We start from the raw sequence: 23835 nt of genomic DNA, 5'->3' as shown, positions 1-23835 counted from the left end.
TCTGAATCATACAATTGAACTGGAGATGATCTTAAACTCTAACCTGAAGCAAAGAAGTGGGTCGCGATAACAAATACCACATTGTCGATTCTTCTGTTATATGAGTTGATAAACTCGTTGGGTGAGTTGTCCAAACATACTTGCAAGTTGATCTCTTTTCTCTTGTGTGGACGTGTCAACAGGGAGAGGAATATTGAATTAAAAAGAAGAATACAATTTAAAGGAAACCTTCCTTTTCTTTTTCTTAGCGAATTAGTTCCTTTTCTTAGTGAACTAATTCCTTTTCTCTAATGCTCTCTCAAAAGCTTGACCTGTTTAGCATTAAAAACTCGAGTAGAAGATGAATTTCTTTTCATCTCTCTGTTTGAACTACTGAGGGAGGAGTTTCTCTAGAAAAAGGAAATAGGAGATTATTTATTTAAAGGGAAAAAGAGAACGTTCTCCAGAAATTTACTATTTTCTCTCTAAGTACTTATCATTTTGTACGGATGAATCAAGAGCCGTCCAACGGAAAATTGCATTTTTTTCTGTGTCGCATGATTCGCGCATCCTTCTATTTTCTCTTCCTTTTCATTTCCTGAGTGTAATTTTAGGCGAAGCTTACTGCTAATCTCGCTCTCCCCTATCTCCGGTGGCGGGAGAGTGAGAAAAGATCGATCGAGACGAGGCAAAGAGGAGCGATCAAACCCTAGAAATCCCAAAGCTCTTCGGATTCCAAAAGAATTCGTTACCCAACAGCTCCCGACGATGTTTCGCAGGTGTGCTCATTGATCCTTTCTGCTTAGGGTTTGCAATCTATGATTTATGTTCTTCTACTTTCCGATTCTCTTCGAGACTCGCTTGATCGCTTCACATGGGAAAGCTAATTGTTTCCGTATCTTTTTCTTTCTGTTAGAAAGTTAGGTTGACTGTAATTATTAATGTCTTCTGCTGATGCTGCAGGTGCATTAGGGATCTATCCTTGGAGCGGTCCTTTAGGAGAATACCTCATCCAATCAGAAAGCAGGTATCTATGAGCTCCTCGTCCTTGTTCTTTTTGTGAGAGGGATCTCCGTACTGTTGGTAAATTAAGTTAGTAGTTAGAATCACTGTTAGGATTTCTGGTATAGAATAGCTGTTGATTGGATCATGTTGTTACCGTGATATAGATTTTGCATCTGCGACTATGAGGCAACCATGATAGTGTAGAAAGGAAAATTAGTAGCCCAGTTTCTGTTTGAAGGTCCACGGAAGGAAATGCTGCTAGTCATTTTATTATGTGTTCTCGGATTTCTTAATACATGTGTTTCTTATTTCCTTTCTCTTGTTTTGTTAACCAATTGGTATAAAACAGATTTTAACAAATAATATCATCATAAAGCAGATGCCTTTCTTCCTTTCATCAAGAAATGAATTCTCAAATGATTCTCAGCGCAATTCATCTCAAAGAACTGCCCCTGCGGAAGAAGCTTCTCATTCAGGGAATTACATCTCAAAGATTTTTCTTGGTAGTGCAGTTGTGGGTGCAGCTGCTATGGCAGCATACCAGGCTGGATATATAAACCTTCAAGTCAAGGACGGAAAATCCTCTGTTACTGTCAGTGATCAAGCTGTTGTAAAAGAGCCAGAAAATCTGGGAAGTTCTGCTCAAGAAGGAGCTGTTACAATTGACAAACAACCAATCACATTGGAGACAGATACTACAACCATCGATAGTGGCAAACCACATCCTCCTACAGATATTGAAATAAAAAAGGAAGTTGCTTCAGAGATAGCACCTGCAGAAGAGGAACCAGTTCCTGTGAAAGAACATGAACCAGAAGATCTCACTAAGGAGACTTTTCAAGTCCCAGATGACCAAAAGGTTGATTCTAAACTATCACATGAAAATAGCTCAGAAATGGACAGAAATGAGCCTAATGTGGAAGAAAAAATGCTGGCTGAAACATCTAATGAACAAAGTGTAGCAGCTGATGATTCTATTATTGCTTCTGAGCAATCTCATGCAAAAGAAGCTTCCTCTGACCACAATAATATGATGGAGATGCCAAAGGTTTCACCTAGCTTCTTTTTTGGATACATTATATCATGATTCCCGATTTATTCTTACTTGAAAAATTGTTTAACCAGTTATTTTCTTGGCAATGTATTTTTGCTCCTGGGTTATTAAAAAAACAGTCACTTAGTAAAGAGACTAAGAGTCTAAAACCATATAATAACTATTTTCATTTCACTAGTATTTTTCAGTAACATAATCTCATAGTATCAAATTTTCATCTTTCAGTGGTTCCTGAACATCACTTGCTTTTGCTTTCTGAACTGATTAAATTACCTTATCCCCTGTAGGAAACACTAGATACTGAAAGAACAGCAGACAAGTCCCTCTCCGAGTCATACACTCTGCAAGATGAAGAATCCCCTGATCTTCCCAGAAAAGGGGAGAGTGCTGATCTTTTAGCAGCCTCTTCTAGTAACAAAGAGGTTATTGATGGCAGAAACTTTTAAAAGACTGTTATTTCCTTTTTTGATACTTTATATGACGTTTCCTTTTGCTTCTTAGTAACTTTTTCTTTCTTTATATTGGAAAATGAAGGCTTCAGTAACCACAAGCGAAAATCCAACTGATAAGGGACCCTCTGATGATGGAAAGTTTATACTTGATCTTATTGAAGCTATACACGCAGCTGAAAGAAAGCAAGCTGAATCAGATGCTTATATATTTTCTGAAGAGAAAAGGAAGCTGAAGGTTTGTCCTGTTTTGTAACTCGGACCATCTATTTTACGTGCAGATTTTTGTTTCTTATGCATGAAAATAACTTTCTTGGGCTGAACATGTTGCTGTTGCCATTTTTATTGAATAAACTTTCTTATTAGCAGTTGGAACCTGTATATAGTTAAATCTCCATCTTCTGCAGCATTCAATAGGAAAATAATTCCAGGTGGAGTGGCTTGCTTCTTCACCACTTTCATTTGTTTGGGTGGAGAACTAGAGATATTCCTTTTCAGTTCAAATGCCTAAACATTTTGCGACTGACTAATAAATAGAAGAAAATGGGCATAAAATTGGATCCTTCATATGGAAATGACTGTAATAGATTGCATTACCAGGATAGACTAAGCCACCTCTATCACATTGCACAGCAAATTCCTTGGATGATGACAATTAAAATCTAGAGCATGTTGGTGATATTGACTATTGAACCGTTTATATGAGACTATGCCGTAAGGCAGCTCATTGTTCTTTTGTTTTATTTTATCCTCTTCAGGAGAAATATGAAAAGGAACTGAAGGATGCAAGAGCTAGGGAACTTATGTATGCCGAAGAGGCTGCAATTCTGGATAAGGTTCAAAAAAGACATTCCTTTTCTTGTAAATATGTTGATGTCGTCCATTTTTATTGAGTTTTAATAGTTTCCGTTACTTTTGACATGTTGATTATATAGACGTAAAGTTGGTTAGTGTCTTTAAATTAAGTACTTCTCTGTTTGTTTCATAGTAAATCTTTTAATTTTCTTGTTTATGCTTCTACATTGACGATCATTTAGAAGTTATTTTTATCTTTTTTGGTTGATGGTATTTCATAATAGATGTTTTCTTTCCACCTCTATAATTGTTATCCAGAGAATTGTCCATTTGGTATGGTTAGTGGAACTACTTTTCTTTCTGGGAGTTTTTCTTGATTTATTATCTAGATAGATAATGATAGTTACTTGTTTTTGCATAAAAATACAGTTACACATCTCACTTTATGACAACTTTATATTAGTCCTCACTTGCAATTAAATCTTTTGAGCACTTCAATGTACTAACTCTTATTACATGTCAGAAACATAGATATTAATTTCTCTTTCTTTTGGTGAATGATGTAATTTGACTGGTTAGAGACTTCCTTTCTCTTAGATTTAATGATAAACTGAGACTTGTATTTGAGAAATTCTCTTTTTTTCCTTTTTGTGGAGAAGAATGGGACTGAAAAACAGTCGTGCAAAATAAAAGAATCTACAGTAATAGAGTCAATGTGTAGATGACAGTGAGGTTGATGCTCGGATGTTTTGTCCACTTCTTTTACAATGTAAAGAGGTATGTTGTTATAGCCTCTTAGAGTGTAACTTAGGTAGCTCAAGCCCCGTCTATTTGATTAGACCATATTGGAAGCCATGTGATCCTCTGTTTGAAGCTCGCAAGTTCAACTTTTAATGACATCTTCAAAGATCGATTTTGAAGTGTAGTAAGTTTGACTAATCTATACCATACAGTTAGTTGACAAAGGAAAGGAGTTGAAGGCAGTAATCAAATTGAAGATATAGGGAGAGGGAGAGGCTTCCAGTTAGCACCATTGTGAACGGTTTAGAAGCGACAGTTATGAAGGAATGGAGATTTGAAGTAGGATTCACTTTAGGATTGGAGATATTTATGTGCATTATACTTGACACCACATTCAGCATTTCTGGAGGGACATTGTGAGGTGGGTGATTGATCTGGAGAAAATGCCAGGGTTATATTGGTATTCGTTAGGTAGGCTTGTGATGTGGGCCTGGTTGACTATGAGACAACTGGTTGAATAGATAGGTAGGTCAGCCATACTGTTCTGGGAGTCCCATGTCCCATGCAGAAGGGCTTTCACTCAATGGATCAATATTATTCCAGAGGATATGCTAATGATTCCAAGGAGCTCTTCTCTATACCTTACACCCTTTGATCTGGTTCTGGTCTGATGTTGGTTTCTTGAATATTGATCTCATCCAATTTGATTCCTAGTTTGAAAACGACTGGATAATGCAAACTAGCCACAGCTTTTGGAAGTTCTTGTTGTGCTAAGGTTGCTTCTTCTTGATGTTATTAAATGGTCTTTGGCTAATGACAATACCTTCCTAGGATCATGGGCATGATTTTTTATTTTTCAATGTGACCAGTCCAACTTGTGGTTTGATATCCTCTTTTTTTTCTCTTGCTTCTTCCTCGACAATAAGAACTTTGTTGAATCTAACTAGAAGGCTTGAGTCTTATTCAGATAGGAAGGTGTTTAATTAGAGAATAAAATATTTAATTGATTTAGAGCCTTCTTTTGTGTGAAATATGTTTGAAACAATAAACTCATATTAGGCAATAGGTTGATATACAGACGCTTTCAAAATTTAAAATATTCATCGTTGGTTGTATTTCAGGAGCTGAAGAAAGAGAAAGTAAAGTCTGCTAGTACAATCAAGACCCTTCAAGAAAAAGCTGAGCAGAATCTTCGGGAGGAATTGCAACGTAAGGTGTGTGCTTCTGTATTCTGCATGCTAGCAATTCATTGGCCTATGTGTTGTATGTCATAATTAAGGCAAACATCTCTATCCTTTCCTTCCTGTAGGACGAGGAAATTGATGCACGACTTGAGAAAGTTCAAGAATTGGCAAAGGCTGAATTGTTTGCAGCCATTGCAAAGGAGAAAGCATCCCAGATCGAAAAAATTGCTGAAGCAAACCTCAATGTATGAGTTTTCTGTCATGAGTGGCACCTGCACCTGTTTATACTTTATACTCTATCACCGTCTTTTGTGTTATGCACATACACTATTGTGTGGCAATTGCCAATTATTGCTAAAATAGATAACATCCTTATGGTGATTTTAAGTGGTTTGGTCCTTTCTAGATAAATGCCTTGTGCATGGCATTCTATGCAAGATCTGAAGAAGCCAGCCAGAGTCATTCTGTTCACAAGCTTGCATTGGTGAGTTGTGTAATCTCTTATAGCTTAATTTGCATGTATATGATTGAAGTTTAGACAATACGATGATTTATATCTGGCTATTTCAGTACTGATAATATTTGTACATTGATCTTTCAGGGGACACTTGCCTTGGAGGAAGCTCTGTCAAAAGGGCTACCAGTTCAAGCAGAAGTAGATTCATTGTGTAAGTTTCTTGAAGGTATTGATAAAGATTCACTCTTAGAGTTGGCACTTTCATCCCTTCCAGAAGAAGTATTAAAGCATGGAACTGGTACTCAAATGCAGCTGAAACAAAAGGCAAGTCTGGACTACAGCTTTATTTCCATGAATCTTGGGTTGTTATTTTTATGGTAGTGATTCTATTATTCAACTTAACCTTGCAATAAATACTTTGGTTCACATTAGCGGTGTTTGGATATAGTTTAACTCCTAAGCCTTAGTAGCCACCTCATTTTTCAAACTTGAATAAGGTAGCTTAAACAAGAATAGGAAAATATGGTGTTTGATTATAAACTGGTTTAGTGGTGTCGTAATTACACTTAATATGCCAATTAAAAGTAGTGAATTTAAGAAATTTTATGTAAAATGACTAAAATACCCTTTATAATGGATAGAGGAGAGAGAGGAGAGAGATTAAAATGATGGTTGACTGAAGTGATGTCTTTTAAGGGCAAAATGATAATTGAATTTTGTTGATAAACATAAATAAATTGGATGGAAGAGGAGAGGAGAGGAGAGGAGAGAGAATAATAGGTTTAAGTAGGTCACCCTAAACCCATTTTATCTTAAACTAGTATCTGGATACTAAACTAACTTGGTGCTCACTAAATCGGTTTAAACTTTAAAAATAAACTTAAACCACATCGAAATGCAGCCATAATTAATTGCTTATTAATGCTTGGGTACTTCTTATTCATTTACATATAGTTTCTTCTTGTAGTATTTTTTTAAGAAGTTTTTGTTGGTTAGCATGTATGCATCAGTCTACATCCCATATGTATAGGAAAAGGGTCATCTTCTAATCTCTTTCAAATAACAGTGATAGTAGTAATACTTGCACAATAACAAGAGGAGTTTTGTGTTACGTTGTACTTGACAAGTAACACATACTTTAGCCTCAAAATCTTGTTAAAAACTACACTTCTACTTCTTTTCCACTACCTGACTCACTGTCAGTTTTTTTTAGTGCAGTTCAATTCCTTGAAGGGAACCCTGAGGCATTTTAGCCTTATACCGGCTGGTGGTGGTGGCATCCTAGCTCATGCTGTAGCTCACGTTGCTTCTTCCATAAAGGTAATTGAGATATAACTACAAATATGATTTTTTGATACTTGTCCATTTATACTCTTTTCATCTAGTTGATTGGTTTGGTAATATGATTATCTAATTTATTTTTCCATGATTGTTCAGATGAAAGAGGATCAATCTGGAGATAGCATTGAATCTGTCATTACCAGAGTTGAAAATCTTTTGGTAGATGGGAAATTGGCAGAGGCGGCGGATGCCTTAGAAGGAGGGGTACATGGAAGTGAAGCAGAGAAAGTTGTCGTCGATTGGGTGAGGCAGGCAAGGACTCGTGCAATAGCAGATCAAACACTTTCTCTTCTTCAATCATACGCCACATCAATTACGTTCACTTGATTTATATGCCTCCTCAAAGTTGTTCGTTTTTCTGGATAGGCAGATGACAATTTACATCTCCAAGGCCAACAGATCATCTTGATTCATGTACTAAATACGCATCACTTGCGGTATCCTCTTGAGTAACCCATTTGGTATTGAGGAAGCATTTTGAACTTTCTGGCTCCCTCGTTGAGCTAATAAAATTTTGAGGCCCTTGGGCACTTTTTGCTCATGTTAGTGTATTTTATTTGGTATTGGAAACGATGAGCTGGTATCCTAAAATATGTCAATATAAGCTTTCGGAATATCCAACACAAGAATGAATGGCGATGTTCATCTAACACATGCTTGCAATGAAATGGCATCCAAATATTTATTTAGACATGTGAATTCACTTCCTCTGGTCTGCATTCGTTTGTGTTCGCACTTCCTATTTGTGAAGTGTTCAAGCCATATTAGGAAGCTGTCATTTTATTTTGTTCTTAATGACTTTGGCATTGTTTTCTTTTGTTTATTTGATCAGTTAGCAAACAAATTTTTTTTTTACTATTATAATTCTGTCAAACTTTTTTATTGTCTAATTTATTTTGAAACTTAAATATGAGACTATGTAAATTTTATCACATTAGTAAAAATTATTGAATTGGACAATAACCTTCTAAGTAAAAGTTGAATTTTGATTTAATGACTTATCTGAAAATTTTCACATCTATTGGTGAATTAAAAAGTGACTTGTGCTTAAAAATTGTTATATAGTGTATCAGTTTTGTTGACAAATTCGCCCTCGTTTCATGCTTAAAAAAAATTGTGGGGATTTCTACCAGAAAAAATAGGGAGGGCTAGATCGGTCAAAAGCTTGCAAACAAAGGCCCCACCTTCTTCCTGACACGTCGGCACTGGGTCAACCACGTGTCTCTCCCAACCGGCCCATAGGAAAAAGCAACCACGCCGCCCGTTGGGTCCCATCTACGATAGCGAAACCTACACAGCACCGCGAAGGACCACCAATATTAACGGCTGTGATCAGCATCCTATCGTAGGGATTCCACTGTTTCGTATTCTTCCCGATCTCCCAAGATGTTCAATATTACAAAGCGATCCTTCGTAGTTGATCTATTAAGGCCAACGGCTATATATAAGGAGTTGTTTGCTGATCATAAAATGTAGGAGGTTATTTGTAAAATTCGGAAGCTTCTCTCGTTCTTTTTCGCCGAGTTCCAGAGAGGAGAAAGAAACAAAAGAAAAGCGCTCACTCTCACTCACTCTCTCTCTTTCTCTACACGCGAAACCCCAAGCACAAGGTCTTCGAACGAAACCCTAGATCTTTCCTTCTCTCTTGCTTCAAAACCTAGCTCCAAGAGGAAGGGTTATGAGTATCCCATTACCTTAGAGCTCGTCCTCGCCCCAGCTAGAGTTCGAGCGCTATAAGCATCGAAAGGAGGTGGGGGGGAGATCCGATCTCCTCTCTCTCTGTCGAGCTCGGCCGCCGACTCCCGAGCCCTAGATCCACTCTTTTCCGCACCGCAGACTTCGGATCTGAGGCCACCATGGCGTCCTTCTACCATCTTGCCTTGGCGGTGATCTTGTGCTTCTTGCCGTGGAGCTCGCACTCGCTCACCTTCTCCTCGAGGCTGGTTCACCGCTTCTCCGACGAGGCACGGGACGTAGCGGCTTCTCGGGGCGTGGGAAAGTGGCCGAGCTGGAGGAGCACGGAGTACTACGAGGCATTGGTGAGGAGCGACCTACAAAGGCAGAAGCGACGCCTCGGGGGCAGGTACCAGAGGCTGTACCCTTCTGAGGGGAGTGAGACCTTCTCGCTCGGGAATGATTTCGGATGGTAGGTTGGTTCTTTCCTTTTTCTATGTTCAATTACTTTGCTTCCTTTTATTCTTGAATTAGATCTGGTTAGTTGCTGTGAATCCGTGTTTTGTTAATTATTGAAGTAATGAGGCGAATTGAAAGCAATGTGGTACCATCTGGAGGAATGACGATGGACAGTAGATTGTTTCTTAGAAATATTTGTTCTTTGGTGCTTGTCTGTAAAATATGTCTAGGTTTTTGCGTATTGACTGCTGGGATGTCGGGGATATTTTTTGAGTTCCTCCTATCTTGTTGGTTGACTTTACCAGACTTGGCAGTTTTCAAAGACGTAGGTTTGGGGCAAATGTGATTAGAGTAGTAGACGGTTTGTTACACCTAAGGTTGTTCATCTCTGTGCATATTGTTATCTTTGGTAACTTTGTGCAAATGTTAATCTGCATGTAGTTGCTTATCCTCCTTGTAGCGACTTCAATTTTATTGGCTAGTCACAGCATGTATGTTGGGTTTGATATAGCTCTGTCATGGTGAAGTGGTCTTAATTTTTCCTTTTATTGTCATCGTCCTTGGAGTTGGACGTGTTATTTCTTTTATTGGATTCCTCCCAAATTGTAGAAGTGTTGGCTGATGTTAAATGGTGAATGCTAGATGAACTGCTGATGGTTGGAGAAGGTGTCAATTAACCTGTGTTTTTTTTTCCATAAGGCTTACTCGCCCCAATTCCTGGCATTCCATCCATCTCATAGTGTGATGCAGTTAAGGAGGGCTGTAGTCTTCAGCTTACCATTATCTTATTGAGGTTTTCATGTTGAAGCCCTCAGAATTGAACTTTTGCTTGTTGACCCAAACATATAGGTGTGCATGCTATTAGTTTCCATGTCTTGTCATTCTGTAAATAATAAGTCAAGTTCTTCATAAGGAATATAACCCTCGAATGATATTTACTGGCTATATGGTACCTGTCAGGAAACCAGATCTAGCAAATCTTCTTGTGGCAAATGTGCACATGGAAGTCATTAAAACTCAAGGAACATGCTAATAGTTTTGCACTTGTCATGATATAGTCATACCTTTTGCAATTGTGATAAGATCAAGGAATGATTAAAATAATATTTAATAGAACTTTTGCAGACAGTAGCAACTAACGAAACATTTGATGACGAAGTAAATGCAGGGAGAAAATAGGAAAAATGAAATGGTATGTACCTACAAAGGTTTGGATTCCTAGATACATTGTCTCATCCTCAAGCCCAAGCTACTTTCCGTAGACCACCACAGGAAACAGTTATTTTGTACTCACTTTTATTTTTTATTACAAACAAATATATGCAGTTATGTGTTTATGAATAAAATGTGGATTCACTAATCAGTGTGTATATACCCCCTAATTGAATTATATATTTAAAGTATGTTGTAGTGGACTCCTAGTCATATGTAGATAAATATGTATGCTAACAAGGAAGGAATAAAAATATACATATTTTTCTTCCAGTACTCCTAGATCGATATTCGCAAGGCTTTGTTACCAAGGTACTGCATGATCCTAAGCTTACAATTGGTGCACAAACAGCCACATATGCTATCCTTGGTTAATCACATAAGAACTTTTGAGTATGGTAAATAATGTAAGAAAAGAAGAAAGAAGAAAAGCCGTATATATATTTCTAAAATCTTTTTAAAATTCATTGAAGAACATCATAATATTATAAATGTCATTATTAAACCTTCAATTAGATAATGCATAAGCAAGTCCATTTATTAGAAAATAGTGAAGTAATCAAAATACAAATCACAAAGATATCCAAGTGTTTAAGTAGCTAGTGTCATCTGTGTTTTAACATGTAAGGATCTGAAAGTTTTAGTTGTACAATAGAGGAAGAATAACCTAGGTCTATTAGCTCTACTTGTGTTCTGCTAATCATTTTTTTTTACTTTCCTCTTGTTCTGTTATGTATTTAAATGAGGAAACCAAGCCAATAATGAGTAATAAGCTTTCCTTCTCATTTTGTAGTATTCATTCAATTGGGGAGATGGGACACTTTGTCCGCTTAAAATTAAATTTTACTTCAATATTTAGGAAGCTTTGAATCAGTTCAATTTCTATTATTTTGAAGAAGCACATGTAGCTCCTGGTAGACTGTGCTTGTTTTCTAAAGTATCTTAGCATCTCATAATTTGGATATTTGAATAGCCCTCGTCTCCTTAAAAAGTGCATTCTTTTAAAGCAGCTTCTGCCTCGCTAACCCTTATGACCATGTGTTTTACTTACATGGACAGGTTACACTACACCTGGATTGATATTGGGACACCTAATGTATCCTTTCTTGTAGCATTGGATGCTGGAAGTGACCTGCTTTGGGTCCCCTGTGATTGCATTCAATGTGCTCCATTGTCTGGCTATCATAGTAGTTTGGTATGCGGACATTTTTCTTCTTTAACTATCCACTGTTACCATTCCATCTGAACTTTTCTTCACACAGTTATTGTATTTGTTTGTATAAGCATTCATGTTAACATATGTGCAATTATGAATGTGTACCTTGTGTGCACTGATGTAAGGATAATTATACCTGCTCTTGTGCATGCCATGTGTATCTTGGAATCTGCCTTAATGCACTGTGTTGATATGCATATTCATGTTAAGCATCCCTTTTGCACATGATTTTTTACATGCGATTGCATGCTTGTGCATGTAATATAGTATAGTATGACTACGCATGTTGAATAGATGGAATTGCTTTAAATGAAAAGGAGACGAATGTGAGGAAGAATAAATGCTGGCTCAACTTAGTAGTTTCTGGTAGCTTATCAATTAAACTGAAAAAAGAGGATATAATATTGTCAAACATGATTCATACAAACAATATTCTTATGCCTCCAACTCCTGGGGAGGAGTTTTGGAGGATGTTAATAGTGCTGTTCCCTTGAGAAACTTAACTATTTCCTGGGCAGGTTGGAGGATAGTATGCCTGGTTAAATACTATTTTATTTTACAGTGGCAACTGTTTACAGGTGTCATGCAGGTGGTAAGCAGGTCTGGATTTGATTTTACTTGAAAGCATCTCTCTTATTCTGGTGTGCACATGTTGATAATCAGAATAGAAGTTCAAACAGTACCTAACCTTTTGAATTCTCCCAAAGTGCAACTCTCTTTTTTTTTTATTCTCTCCTATTATGGTTTCAAATGGAACTTTTTTTTCCCTTTTCTTTTAGTGTGGAAAATGTTGCCAACATTACATGATTATTATGCACCTAAGCATACTCCATGTAAATGCCACTAGCCGTGTAGAATGCTTCTGTGTCGGTCTTATTAGTTGGTACTTTTATCCCTAAAACAGAAATAAAGGAGGTTGTTCTAATTTGTCAGCAGTTTTAGCACTTATTTCCGATGATTGATTGGCAGGTGCTCCCTGGTATATGGAGCATCTATTATGCAGGATAAAGATCTTGGCATGTATAGCCCAACTGAATCAAGAACTAGTAGGCACCTTCCCTGCAGCCACGAAATGTGCGCATTGGGTTCAAGTTGCAAAAGTCCAAAGCAGCCTTGCCCTTATAATATCAACTACTATTCAGAAAATACATCCAGTTCAGGATCATTAGTTGAGGATATACTATACTTGGTCTCCAGTGATGGTCACAAATCAATACAGGCTTCAGTTATTGTAGGGTGAGTTATGAGCATCTATAGTCTGTTACTTTTGATTTAACTGTAGAATTTTTTCCATCATAAATACTGCATTGGAAGGTAACACAATATTGTATGCAGCTGTGGTCGGACGCAAAGTGGTGGTTATTTAGATGGTATTGCTCCAGATGGACTTCTTGGTTTAGGGTTTGGTGACATAGCAGTTCCAAGCTTCCTTGCAAGATCGGGATTGGTGCGGAATTCTTTTTCAATGTGCTTTGTTGAAGAAAATTCTGGAAGAATTTTCTTTGGGGACCAAGGGATTTCTACCCAACAATCTACTCCTTTTGTCCCTTTGAATGGAAAATAGTAAGTACTTTGATAACTAACTTGGAGCATAGTTCATTCGCATTAATGTACTGTCTTCAGGATTTATTAAAATCCATTTTCTTGGTCCATGATTGCTTGCCAACATTGCCATATTTTAAGAGTGTTTCATCTTTGATATTTTTATCATCTCAAAAGTTGCCAGCTGAGACAATGAAAAGTCCTCTTTTGGACAATAAAGCATTGCCATGCAACACAAATCTTGCTTCGCCATTTGTGTTCTTAATGTAGATATGATATATAGCATATTTTGAAGGATGACAGGGATTGATGGAGGATTAAAGTTATCCAATAGTTTATTGCCTTAATAAGATAGTAGATATGTTTCAGATAAACCCTTTCTAGTTTCACCCATTCATTCGAAGGTGAAGTTTCCTAAATAGTAGTTAGAGAAAGTCTTAGGATTTTATAAAAGAGATACTGGTTACTGTTGTGAATATGTTCACAAGGATAGCATGAAATTTATTTGATCAAATGCCATTACATAGGTTAGGTAGGTAAGTTTCAGTTTTGGACCTTTTTTCTGAATCACCTGACCTACCACTAAGATTCTTTTTTTTTCCCATTAGGAAAGCAGTCGTAGTTTTACTCACCGTGGTGCTTATTTTTCTTTCGTTTGGTTTAGTGTCACTTACATTGTTGAGGTGGAGAGAGTTTGTATTGGACCCAAGTGCCTTGGAGAGACTGGGTTGCAAGCACTAGTTGATAGTGGGTCATCATTCACATTTCTTCCAGAAGATGCCTACAAAAAAGTCACTCTGGAGGTACTTTTCTATTCCCTTAACAGATCTTGGTATATCTGTCTCTAAATGTTGACTTATCTGTAACTCTTTTAGTTTGACAAACAAGTTAATGGTTCAAGGGTTGAGTATAGTGAATCTCCTTGGGAATACTGCTATAAAGCCAGGTAAACCTATCTAACTATCTGTAGTAAGTAATTTGCTGTGTCCTATCTCAGTGATCCTACTAACTGTTCTTTCTTTTGATGACAGTCCTCTTGAAATGCCTGAAGTACCAACTCTGACTCTTACTTTTGCAGTGAACAAGAGCTTTGTGGTCACTAATCCTATTTTCCCCTTTTATGGCAAGGAGGTAAGTATAAATAGAACATTGTATTTTTAGGATCAAAACTTTAGATAATGAAGGCTTCGTGTTTCTCTGTACATGCTACTGTTAATCATACTATCACTTTCAGTTGCTTATTAAGTCTGAATATTTTAGAAATCTTTCCTGCTCTCTACGATAGGGCCTGATACTTTTGGTGAATTTACACAAATGTCTAGGTGATCCCATATTTGGGATGCCTTGCAACACCTTTTTGTTGTTATCCACATAAATAGATATGAAAGTGAATGCTATCACATTTGGTTAGTTTATGAGATAGAAAACAAGCTTTGAAGCTATGTAGCTATAATCTATACTCGGTAAATCTTTTATCTGATGTTATTTCTGCACATCATATCAGCAGGCATATTGTACTGCTATTTGAATTTTGTTTGGTAATTAGTTTTTAATGCATTGTTTCAAAATATTAGAAGCTAATGAGCGGCAGTAAACACACTTAACTTCATAATGCGAATCTTATGAGCCCGCATGGATATACAGATCCCCATGTTCTATTGTTCTAATGTCAGGGTTCTCTTGAATTGATGAATTGAAATTGAAATGCTTGCAATTGTTTCCAACTTTCCATCTTTTTGGGAAAGAAAACTATGGAAAGTTGGAAATAGTCTACCCTCACCCCCAGCAATATGTTCTTTAGGTTCAACACCTATCCTCAATTTTGCCTTTTTTCCAATATGCTTGAATACAAAGTTCATATTTCTTGACATACAAAGTAGAAAGTAATTAACATTTCATATAGAAGGATTCATTTGCTCAATTTTCTTAATCACATGTTCAAAATGGAGCATGTTGACAGTTAACCAGGCATTACAGTAAAGTACAAAACAAAACAAAAAATCATTAAATTACTATTGGGAAATAGATATATCAGTTTGACTTTTCATTGTAATGGAATACACATAACACAAATGACTAAATGAGTGCTTTCAAAGTCTCCAAATTTTGAGCATGTTAGTTGGCAAGCAGTCAATATATGTTAGTGAGTTTATCGGAGAGTTAATTACCATGTTATCCCATTTGCAGGGAGAGCTTGCTGGATTTTGCTTAGCTCTACAGTCATCGGCAGAAAGTCTGGGGACCATTGGCCGTGAGCATCATTGAACTACAACTGCCCTGTACTTTTTTTTCTTTCTTTCGCTTTTGAAACTTTGCAATTTTTTGTGAATGCAGAGAATTTCATGACAGGATATCATATGGTCTTCGATAGAGAAAACTTGAAGCTAGGGTGGTCACGATCTGATTGTAAGTTATCTCTTGCCTCATCTTTCCTTTTGATTTACAGGGAACAGGTCTTTATTGATTTCTAGGATACTACTTATTTTATACTTCTTCTTTTGAGGATGTGTTGAGGGGTATTACACATAGAACTCCCACTCCATGCTTCCCTGTTTTGCACTCTCCATTCAAACTCACCATAAGATCTAATGGCCCAAAATCACTGCTGATGTCACCCACCCCTCAAAAGGTAGTTGTAGGGGGGTGGGGTGGGGGGGGGGATGGTACGGCCCTTGGACTGAGACGCATGAATGGTGGTCATCTGTGGAGTCATGTCTTGTACATAAAGACGACTCTTACGAAACTTTCATGTCTATGCTACAGTTGGGCAAGCTGAAAAGTGGTACCTGCTGCTAGTGCAATCACTTTTACTAGGCTGTCCAGCATAGCTGAAGCTATATTTTGATAGTGTATTATGGTCTTCTTCAATGTTGTAGAAGTTGCTCACAATATGCTGTTGGGCACCCATGGCATAGCTATGCAGTCTAGCAAATAAAATATATTGAATACATTTTATCTGTATGAAGTATATATTTTATGTGAAAGTATTTTAGTTATGAACCAATATAAGTGTACATGTACTGAATGATAAAGTAAATCATCTTATATGAAAATAAAGAACACAACCAAGTATGATATCTGCATCAAACATGAAACCAATTATGGTCATGCCAGAGGCACATGAAAAGACTGTAATTATAGGTTTTAATACATATATTTAAACTAAAAACTAAATACTTACGTGTTGAAGACTTAAAAACATCATTGGCATGCCCTAATGGCACGCCTTTAACATATTTTTAATAAAAAATATAGGATATTTAGAGATATTTTTAGCTTTAATACATGTATTAAAATCTACAATTACAATTTTTTATCTTTAGATTATTTTTGTAAATGACTTACTTTATTGAAGATGTTATTCAACACATAATATGATTGAATATAATCATTAATACAAATATTAATGATTGAACACTTCATAATATGATTAAATATTTTATTAATAAAATTGAATATATAATAGCATTCAACACATAATATTAATTGATAATAGTTTAATAATTAAAATAAGTATCTAGTTGAATGTAGAATGATGGGAACGATCAAAGATTTCATTTGCCGATATAAGAATAACATAAAAATATTGTGGTAAATACTAAAGTTGATTGATAATGATTGATAAAAATAGAAAAAAAGTTTTAAAAAATGGGGTACACTTGGTATGGCTTGGCACTTGCCGTGTCGAACCGACACAGGTGTGTGCCACTGGCACACATCATGTCAGGTGCCATGCCACCATCGACACGGCCATCATTGTATGAAACTACAACCTACAATTAGTAATAAAATAAAAACACACTAGGTCCTTCTATGAAACACTAGAAGATGCAATCAATGACAATCACATTATCATGACAATTGAATGACTAAGAAAATTTGAATTAAACATGTGCATCTCATCTAAGCAAATAGACTTGAGTGAGAGGAAGAAAAAATTTGGCCGAAATAAGGCCAAGGGCTTCACATAAGGCATTTGAATAAGAATTAGGATATTTTTTTCCCTGTTGTAATCGATCACTACCACTGTAGTGATCATTGTAAGTCGCGTGTCCTAACTGTTTGTGTTTGTTCACACGAAACCATCACCTAGGCAGTCAATCTGCCTTTTTGGACTATATAGGTGTTATGTTGGTGGCATATGGGCTGTCACCACTGCCTAGTAAACCGCTAGAGCATCTGTGCCCCCTGCTTCTCACAACCTTGGTGCTTATCGGCTCGGCCCATTAGATTGGTTCGGTCAGCACGGCATTTCTTTCTATTCTCATTTCCGCTCGCTTTTCACAACCTTGGTGCTTATCGGTCCGTTAGATTGATTCGGTCAGCACAGCATTTCTTTCTATTCTCATTTGGCATTTCATTTAATCACCTTACAAATCCGACCAAATAAAATGCTCAGTTACATTTTCAGATCGACTGTACCAGCTTTGACAAAAAATATTTCTCAATATTTTGCTCTTGGTATCTATACATGCACGTATAAATGTATGTCTTGTGAATCTGTGGACATATTGTCATTCTTTACATTATTCAGCATCTAACACTTGATAGAAAATGGTATGTTTTAGGATTTGAGAAGGTTTTAGATTGACTCTACAAAGCATTGACCAATAATATTTCTCAATATTGTGCTCTCGGTGTACATTTACATACATATGTATTTATTTGTTTATTCACATGACCGAGTATGATTACATGTGCACATTTTCTTTTATTACTCAGCATCTAAATTAGTCTTCCACATGAGGTGAAAAATGCTGTATTTTAGGACTCAAAGATGTTGGCATATTCTTTTTCTCCATGTTTAAAGGTATATGTGCTTCTACTTGATTGTTTGCATCATAAATAACTAGTGGAGTCCTACAAGTTGGGACAGTGATTATTCTCCTCTTAAAACTAAGGTTTACACTATATTCCCTACCATCAATTATGAATTAGGCATGGTTAGTTTGATATCAAAATGGTCGTCCTTTACAACAATCGTTCTTTGTGAATGTTGATTCCACGATTGTCTTGTCTATGGGATTGCTGGTGTAGCACAATGCCGGTCATGGCCTCACCGGATCATCTCCTAGAGACGATCTGCAGAAATGGATCAATATGTGTTGGTTAGCACTTCCATTGCCAATTGTTGTAACAATCCATGCTGTGATCAACATCCTGCTGTATATCCAGGGGGTTGAATTCAAATTTGTGGCACTCGTACTGTAGTATGTCAACGTTTGTGGTCATTGGGAAAGTATGATATCAAGTTGCTGCCTTAATTATTTTCGGGCTTCTCAATTCTACTTCTTGGGCACAGGTCGTGATGCAGACAGCAGCAAGAGTGTGCCTTTAACTCCGCCACATAACAGGCCTGAGAATCCCTTGCCAACAAATGAGCAACAGAGCTCCCCCAGTGGACATGCTGTTTCACCAGCAGTGGCTGGAAAGGCTCCCAGCTCTACCAACTCATTAGCAGCTTCCACAATGTTGGTTGAACACTTCTGTCTGTTGTTGCTACTGACTCTTTTCACTGTCATTTCTATTGGATAACAGTCTTAACAAATAAAATCTATGTATAATCTTGTAAATCTGTATCCAGTGTGGGTTAGAGTGGCTTCTAGTATATATTGTTTATCACTGCATTTCCGTTTTATACCTTGCACATCTCTTATAGTTGTACATTTAGTCTTGATATTGGTTCGATGCAGCGACTGCCCGTTGTGATCCATCTGGATCGAGATCATTTTCACGTACCAAAGTTTCATGGAATTTTGTAGCACCTGCAACTAATATTGTTTTCAGTTGAAATGTGACATAAGTAGTGTTCCGGAAAATATAATGTCCACTGTTTTCCAACTTTTTGGTCTTTGCAATTGCAGCTATATTTTGAGACAACATTTTAGAATACGTTTGGGGGATTAGAGTTTTTGACCAAACTTATCCTTTTTTTATTATTGAAATAGACTATTATTTAAATTTATTATCAAATGGGGTTAAGAGATTTATGTATATAAAATGTTGATCACTTCAATATTTTTGTTAGGACTATTTATATATCCCATTTAGTAATAAGTATAAGTGGTAGTTTATTTTGGTAAAAAAAAGTTTAGAATTAGAACATGACTAGTTGATCAAAAACTCCTTAGTCGGAAGGCCTCGGTGATCTGCAGCAAATCACGGGATAATAACCAGCGAGTCATTAATTTTTGTCCATTCATGGTGGATCTCTCGCAAGTAGATGCATAATATTGTACGCTCTAATGGGAACCCTAAGGATGATTACCAAGCTTCTAGCTTTTGATCTACATACATATTCTATTAATTTTAATCATTACTCCCTACGGAATTTATCAGGGCAGTAGGCGATTGGTGCCATACCAGTTAAAATATTTTTAATACTCTTATTTTCAAACTTTTAATATCATCCCATCACCCTTCCATTAGATGATCTTTCCAAAAGAAAATTCACTGTATTTCTTGATAATATTTTACTTTTAAAGTCTATTCAGCTGCCTTCAATCCAGAGAAATTCTAGCACACTTCAATCATATATCCACAAGTTATCATTTGCAAAGTATCTTCCCCTCGCAGCACTAACCACCCGAGTGTCAATCACATCAAATGACGTTAAGAAAAATCTGATCATTTCCCTATATATCTATAGAAGTTCCATGTTAAACCATCAGCACATAAGCCCTTGAGATATAGCCTTCTCTGGGATACTGTGTACAATAATTGTGCGTATGCATGATTGGTGTGCAGTTAAGCCCACCACCAACCCTACTCTCTCACATTAGCCACCACATACCTCCTCTTTAGAAAAGAAAAGGCTACTCTTCTTTTCTCCTTTCATTTGATTCACTTCATTGTAAACACTACCTATTGATAAACAGTGAGATACAGATTCCATAGTTGTTTGTTCATGGTGATGAAGATGTAAATAATACAAGAGAAAAGGTTACCCTTTTTTCCTCCTTTTATTTAAATCATTTCATCTTACTCACTACCCATTGAGAACAGTAAGATACGGTTTCTATTGTTGTTTGTACATGGTGGTGATGTAAATATATCACCCCAACAACAGCATTAGGGCTCCCTTTTCTATATATAAATTTGATAACTAAGCTAATTAAAGCCACGATAAGCTTAAATTATGCATATATGATGTTTTAGTGAAAAAATTGTTCAATATCAATTCTAATTTCTAGTCTAAAATTAAATTCATCATCTCATGAGTTAATATAATTCAACCATCAAACTACAATAATGATCATTATGGCAAGAAGTCCTTGTTCTGCCTTTGTTCCACCTTCAGCCTTTCTCTACTTTCTCTTTTACTCTTTTAATTGGATGTGGATTGGTTTAAGAATTTTAAGCTTTCCAACTTACTGATACAAATGTTTAGTCCCAAGACTCGTCCTGTGGATTGGTTTCAAAAACTCATTTGAGGATTAATCACAAAGACAGCTAAATATTGATTTAAAATAGCTTCGTATCCGCAACCTATCACGAGTATTTATTTATTTATTCTTCTGACAGTGTCCATGATTCGTGACTAGAGAAAAAAGAAGGAATATATGAGTTGACTCTCTCTTCTTCTTCTTCTTCTTCTTCTTTTTGATGCAATTCTTTTCCTTATGGACTAAGTTTCGATTGCAAGAAGGAACAAAGGTTTGGAGTAGATGCAAGCTACATAACATCCAAAAGAATAAACTTTCAGCATGGAGTTCGAAAGAGACCAAAATCAAAGCAAAAAGTTTGCAACATTATATTCCTTAACCATTAGCAGGATGTATCTTTCTAGCTACATCCAGCTTTCCTCCTCACCTTTAAGAATCTTCTAGTTGGTCAGCAGTCGGCAACGCATTCACGCATGGAAAAATAGCATTTCTCCTCTCAATGATCAATTCCAGCTAAACGTTACTGCTCTACCTCTATAGGGTTGCTTTTAATATCTTTTTACAGTCCATAAGATCCGTGCATTAATGTGGTGCAACAAGTACAATTACATCGATCTTAGGCTCTAAGTTCCATGTAAATGATCATGCCTAATATTCTGAAACAAGTAGCTATAATACTTGTTTCAGAATACTTCATAATACTTCATTCTTGAAGTACAACAGATGCCATAATACTTCATAAAAGCAGCTATAGCTTAAAGTACAAGAGCATCCTTTCGGTATAAGAAAATATATGACGATAATTCTTGCTTCAGAAAAATGGGAAAGAAAAGTAGCCTTGATGTTAACGCCCAAGTCCATTCAACCTTTATTAAGTACCACATGGCGTAAAACTAGAACTCTAATTTAGCTGCCAACCTGCTTATTGACCACCAAGCAATGCAAATATTGTTCATATAATGAAGGCAGGACATGCGTCACAAATACCCATAGTCCACAACAATGAAAACTGTGTGCTAAGAGAAGTCATCTGCTAAATATTTGTCAAAGAGAGCAAGAGGAACAAAGAAAATACTTTGTGGTATTCCATTAAACATGGCTGCTTAGCCTAATATCACTCATTTTGTAGTTTCGTAACAAGCAATCCAAGGCAATGTTACAATCAAACGGAAACAACTAAGTAAAACCCGGTGAACTACTATTGAGACGTGTCGCCTCGCTATTTGCTCGCCACGCCACGTGGACTCTTAAGAAGTGCAACATGGTAGGAGGCACCACCTCTGTCCTTCTCAGTGAGTTCTTGCAAGTGACAAGTGGTATTCTCTTTTTCTATCTTATTAGTTTATGTTTTTTGTTTCTCTTACTCTTCCGAGTCTAGGTAGCTTTCTCTTGCAACTCAAGGACTTTTACTTTTCTACGCCCCCACACACAAAACGACTTGATATAATAATGCACAGGTGGGCGAGGGGACCCAACAAATTAAAAAGAGCACACGAGTAATTAATTAGGGTGTGTTCTTTTGTCCATCTTCCATTACTTTATCGGCATTGGGTGGCTAAAGTTTCTTTTTGGGTTTGCTCATGCCTTTCGGAGGCCTATATAAGAATGGGTTTAGGTGAAGCAAAAGAGAAGTGTGTGAAGAGCTGGGACTGAGAGCCATTGTGATGTGGTGAAGGTATCTTAGGAAACTTCTCACATGCAGTTACTAAGCAAGAACCCACATCAACAAAGACATCTGTGTAAATCCGTAGTCTTCTCTTCTCTTCTCCTCCTCCAACTTCTCCTCTAACCATAGCCTTTGTGATTTGGTTGGCTATTTCAAGGAAGAGTTGGCTGTGGTCCTGTTCATCAAATTAAATTCAAATTCCAAACACCCCCACCTCAAGACTTCATAGCATTGTTGCTCTACTCTTCTACCTCACAAGTTTTGCACTAGTCGTGGAGCTAAAAGGAGGCCAGCACCATGGGAGGCATCCTACACTACTTTGGCTTGGCCGGTGGCCACAAGTACAAGAAGAGGAAGCAGTTGCAAACAGTGGAGCTCAAGGTCAGGATGGACTGCGATGGCTGTGAACTTAAAGTCAAGAAAGCCCTCTCCAAAATGAAAGGTTAGCTAGCTAGCTAGCTACTTACTTACCTCACAAGTACTTCAACTTCTCTTCTTAATTTCCTGATACAATCTTGTGGGCTTTATTAGGAGTTCATTCGGTGGACATCAATAGGAAGCAGCACAGGGTAACAGTGACCGGTTACGTTGAGGAGAAGAAGGTCCTAAAGAAGGTTCAATCCACAGGGAAGAAGGCAGAGAGGTGGCCTTACATCCCTTACAACTTGGTCGCCCAACCTTATGCTGCCCAGGCCTATGACAAGAAGGCACCTCCTGGCTATGTGAGGAATGTGGAGTCCATGAACATCTCCAACCAAGTACCCAGACAAGAGGACCAGTTAACTAACTTGTTCAGTGATGACAACCCTAATGCCTGCTCCATTATGTGAAGCTACCTAGCTATAATTAAATCAAAGACATATATCATTAGTTGGTCTTAGAGATCTATCTAGCTAGTAGGTTTGGCCATGTCTTATACTCTCTCTCTCTCTCTCTCTCTCTCTCTCTCTCTCTCTCTACTAGGGACATATGATAGTGCACAGGGACACAGAGTCTATTGAGTCTTAGGCTGGTATCAGTCTTGTGACCATATGGGAATATATGAGGGTGTGTGAATTGTCAATTGTCATGGAGACATGGCATATGTATTAATGGAATTTTATCTATCTACTTTGTTGTCCATTGGAGCGCAAGGATGCAGCTTTCCTTTTGCTAGATATCATTAAGTACTACATTGGTTGTCGAAAATTTTATTGGTAGATGTGCATGGAGTCTTATTCACATGTCTTGGAGATTTAACACATGGATATGTAAAGGGAAACAGAGGACAAGAAAAGTGCTGCTGTCTGGTAAACGGAACATGAGACCAGATAAGGGATCCAGGTGTCCTTATAACACACGGGAATTTAAAAAGTAATCTTGGAGTTTACTCCTCTTACTTGTGGATATCATATATAAATCCCTCAATCTAAACGTTGCATGATAACGTGATTTCTCTGGCAAAAGATATCTTTTTATAAATGCTAATTAACACGGGTCGAATTATGACAGTATCGGCCCAACTCGAACTTTTTGGCCCGTGAAGTTGTTTCCTTGGTCGTAAGGAGTTCCAATTACCAGGTTGTAGAGAATTCATACCCCCTCCATGCCACGTAGACAACGCGGACAGAGAATCCATCCGTACGGGCAGGGAAACTTTAAGATCCTCTCGGATCAAATACATGCTCATCATCTCT

At 37.1% G+C, this 23835-nt stretch overlaps 3 protein-coding genes across 6 annotated transcripts; all 3 read left to right on the top strand.

The window, feature by feature from the left end:
• Positions 1-499: 499 nt before the first annotated feature.
• LOC140795784 (MICOS complex subunit MIC60, mitochondrial) lies at positions 500-7546 on the top strand. 3 transcript variants are annotated; one of them, XM_073148576.1, is made up of 12 exons: positions 500-758; positions 943-1006; positions 1364-2032; positions 2326-2460; positions 2573-2725; positions 3246-3323; positions 5145-5237; positions 5333-5452; positions 5614-5691; positions 5809-5988; positions 6883-6984; positions 7102-7546. In XM_073148576.1, exons 1-12 carry the CDS (start codon positions 748-750, stop codon positions 7330-7332), a joined length of 1914 nt encoding a protein of 637 aa, XP_073004677.1. In that variant the 5' UTR covers positions 500-747; the 3' UTR covers positions 7333-7546. The 3 variants fall into 3 exon arrangements, with proteins under 3 accessions (XP_073004677.1, XP_073004670.1, XP_073004662.1); XM_073148569.1 differs by having other exon boundaries at positions 505-758; positions 1361-2032; XM_073148561.1 differs by having other exon boundaries at positions 609-758; positions 1334-2032.
• A 931-nt stretch (positions 7547-8477) lies between these two features.
• LOC140793962 (aspartic proteinase-like protein 1) lies at positions 8478-18748 on the top strand. 2 transcript variants are annotated; one of them, XM_073145758.1, is made up of 10 exons: positions 8478-9151; positions 11410-11545; positions 12570-12802; positions 12902-13129; positions 13773-13911; positions 13984-14054; positions 14140-14239; positions 15296-15359; positions 15443-15514; positions 18411-18748. In XM_073145758.1, the coding sequence occupies exons 1-10, from the start codon at positions 8862-8864 to the stop codon at positions 18641-18643; spliced, it is 1566 nt and encodes a 521-aa protein (XP_073001859.1). In that variant the 5' UTR covers positions 8478-8861; the 3' UTR covers positions 18644-18748. The 2 variants fall into 2 exon arrangements, with proteins under 2 accessions (XP_073001859.1, XP_073001869.1); XM_073145768.1 differs by having other exon boundaries at positions 8546-9151; positions 12536-12802.
• A 3373-nt stretch (positions 18749-22121) lies between these two features.
• Positions 22122-23279, top strand: LOC140793974 (heavy metal-associated isoprenylated plant protein 23-like). The gene is made up of 2 exons (XM_073145779.1): positions 22122-22601; positions 22691-23279. Exons 1-2 carry the CDS (start codon positions 22457-22459, stop codon positions 22987-22989), a joined length of 444 nt encoding a protein of 147 aa, XP_073001880.1. The 5' UTR covers positions 22122-22456; the 3' UTR covers positions 22990-23279.
• The last annotated feature ends 556 nt before the right edge of the window (positions 23280-23835 follow it).

Source organism: Typha latifolia, chromosome 1 (genome assembly GCF_019914945.1).
Source record: "Typha latifolia isolate L0001 chromosome 1, TyphaL0001v2, whole genome shotgun sequence".
Taxonomy (NCBI): domain Eukaryota; kingdom Viridiplantae; phylum Streptophyta; class Magnoliopsida; order Poales; family Typhaceae; genus Typha; species Typha latifolia.
This window is presented reverse-complemented; position numbering and strand designations above follow the sequence as displayed.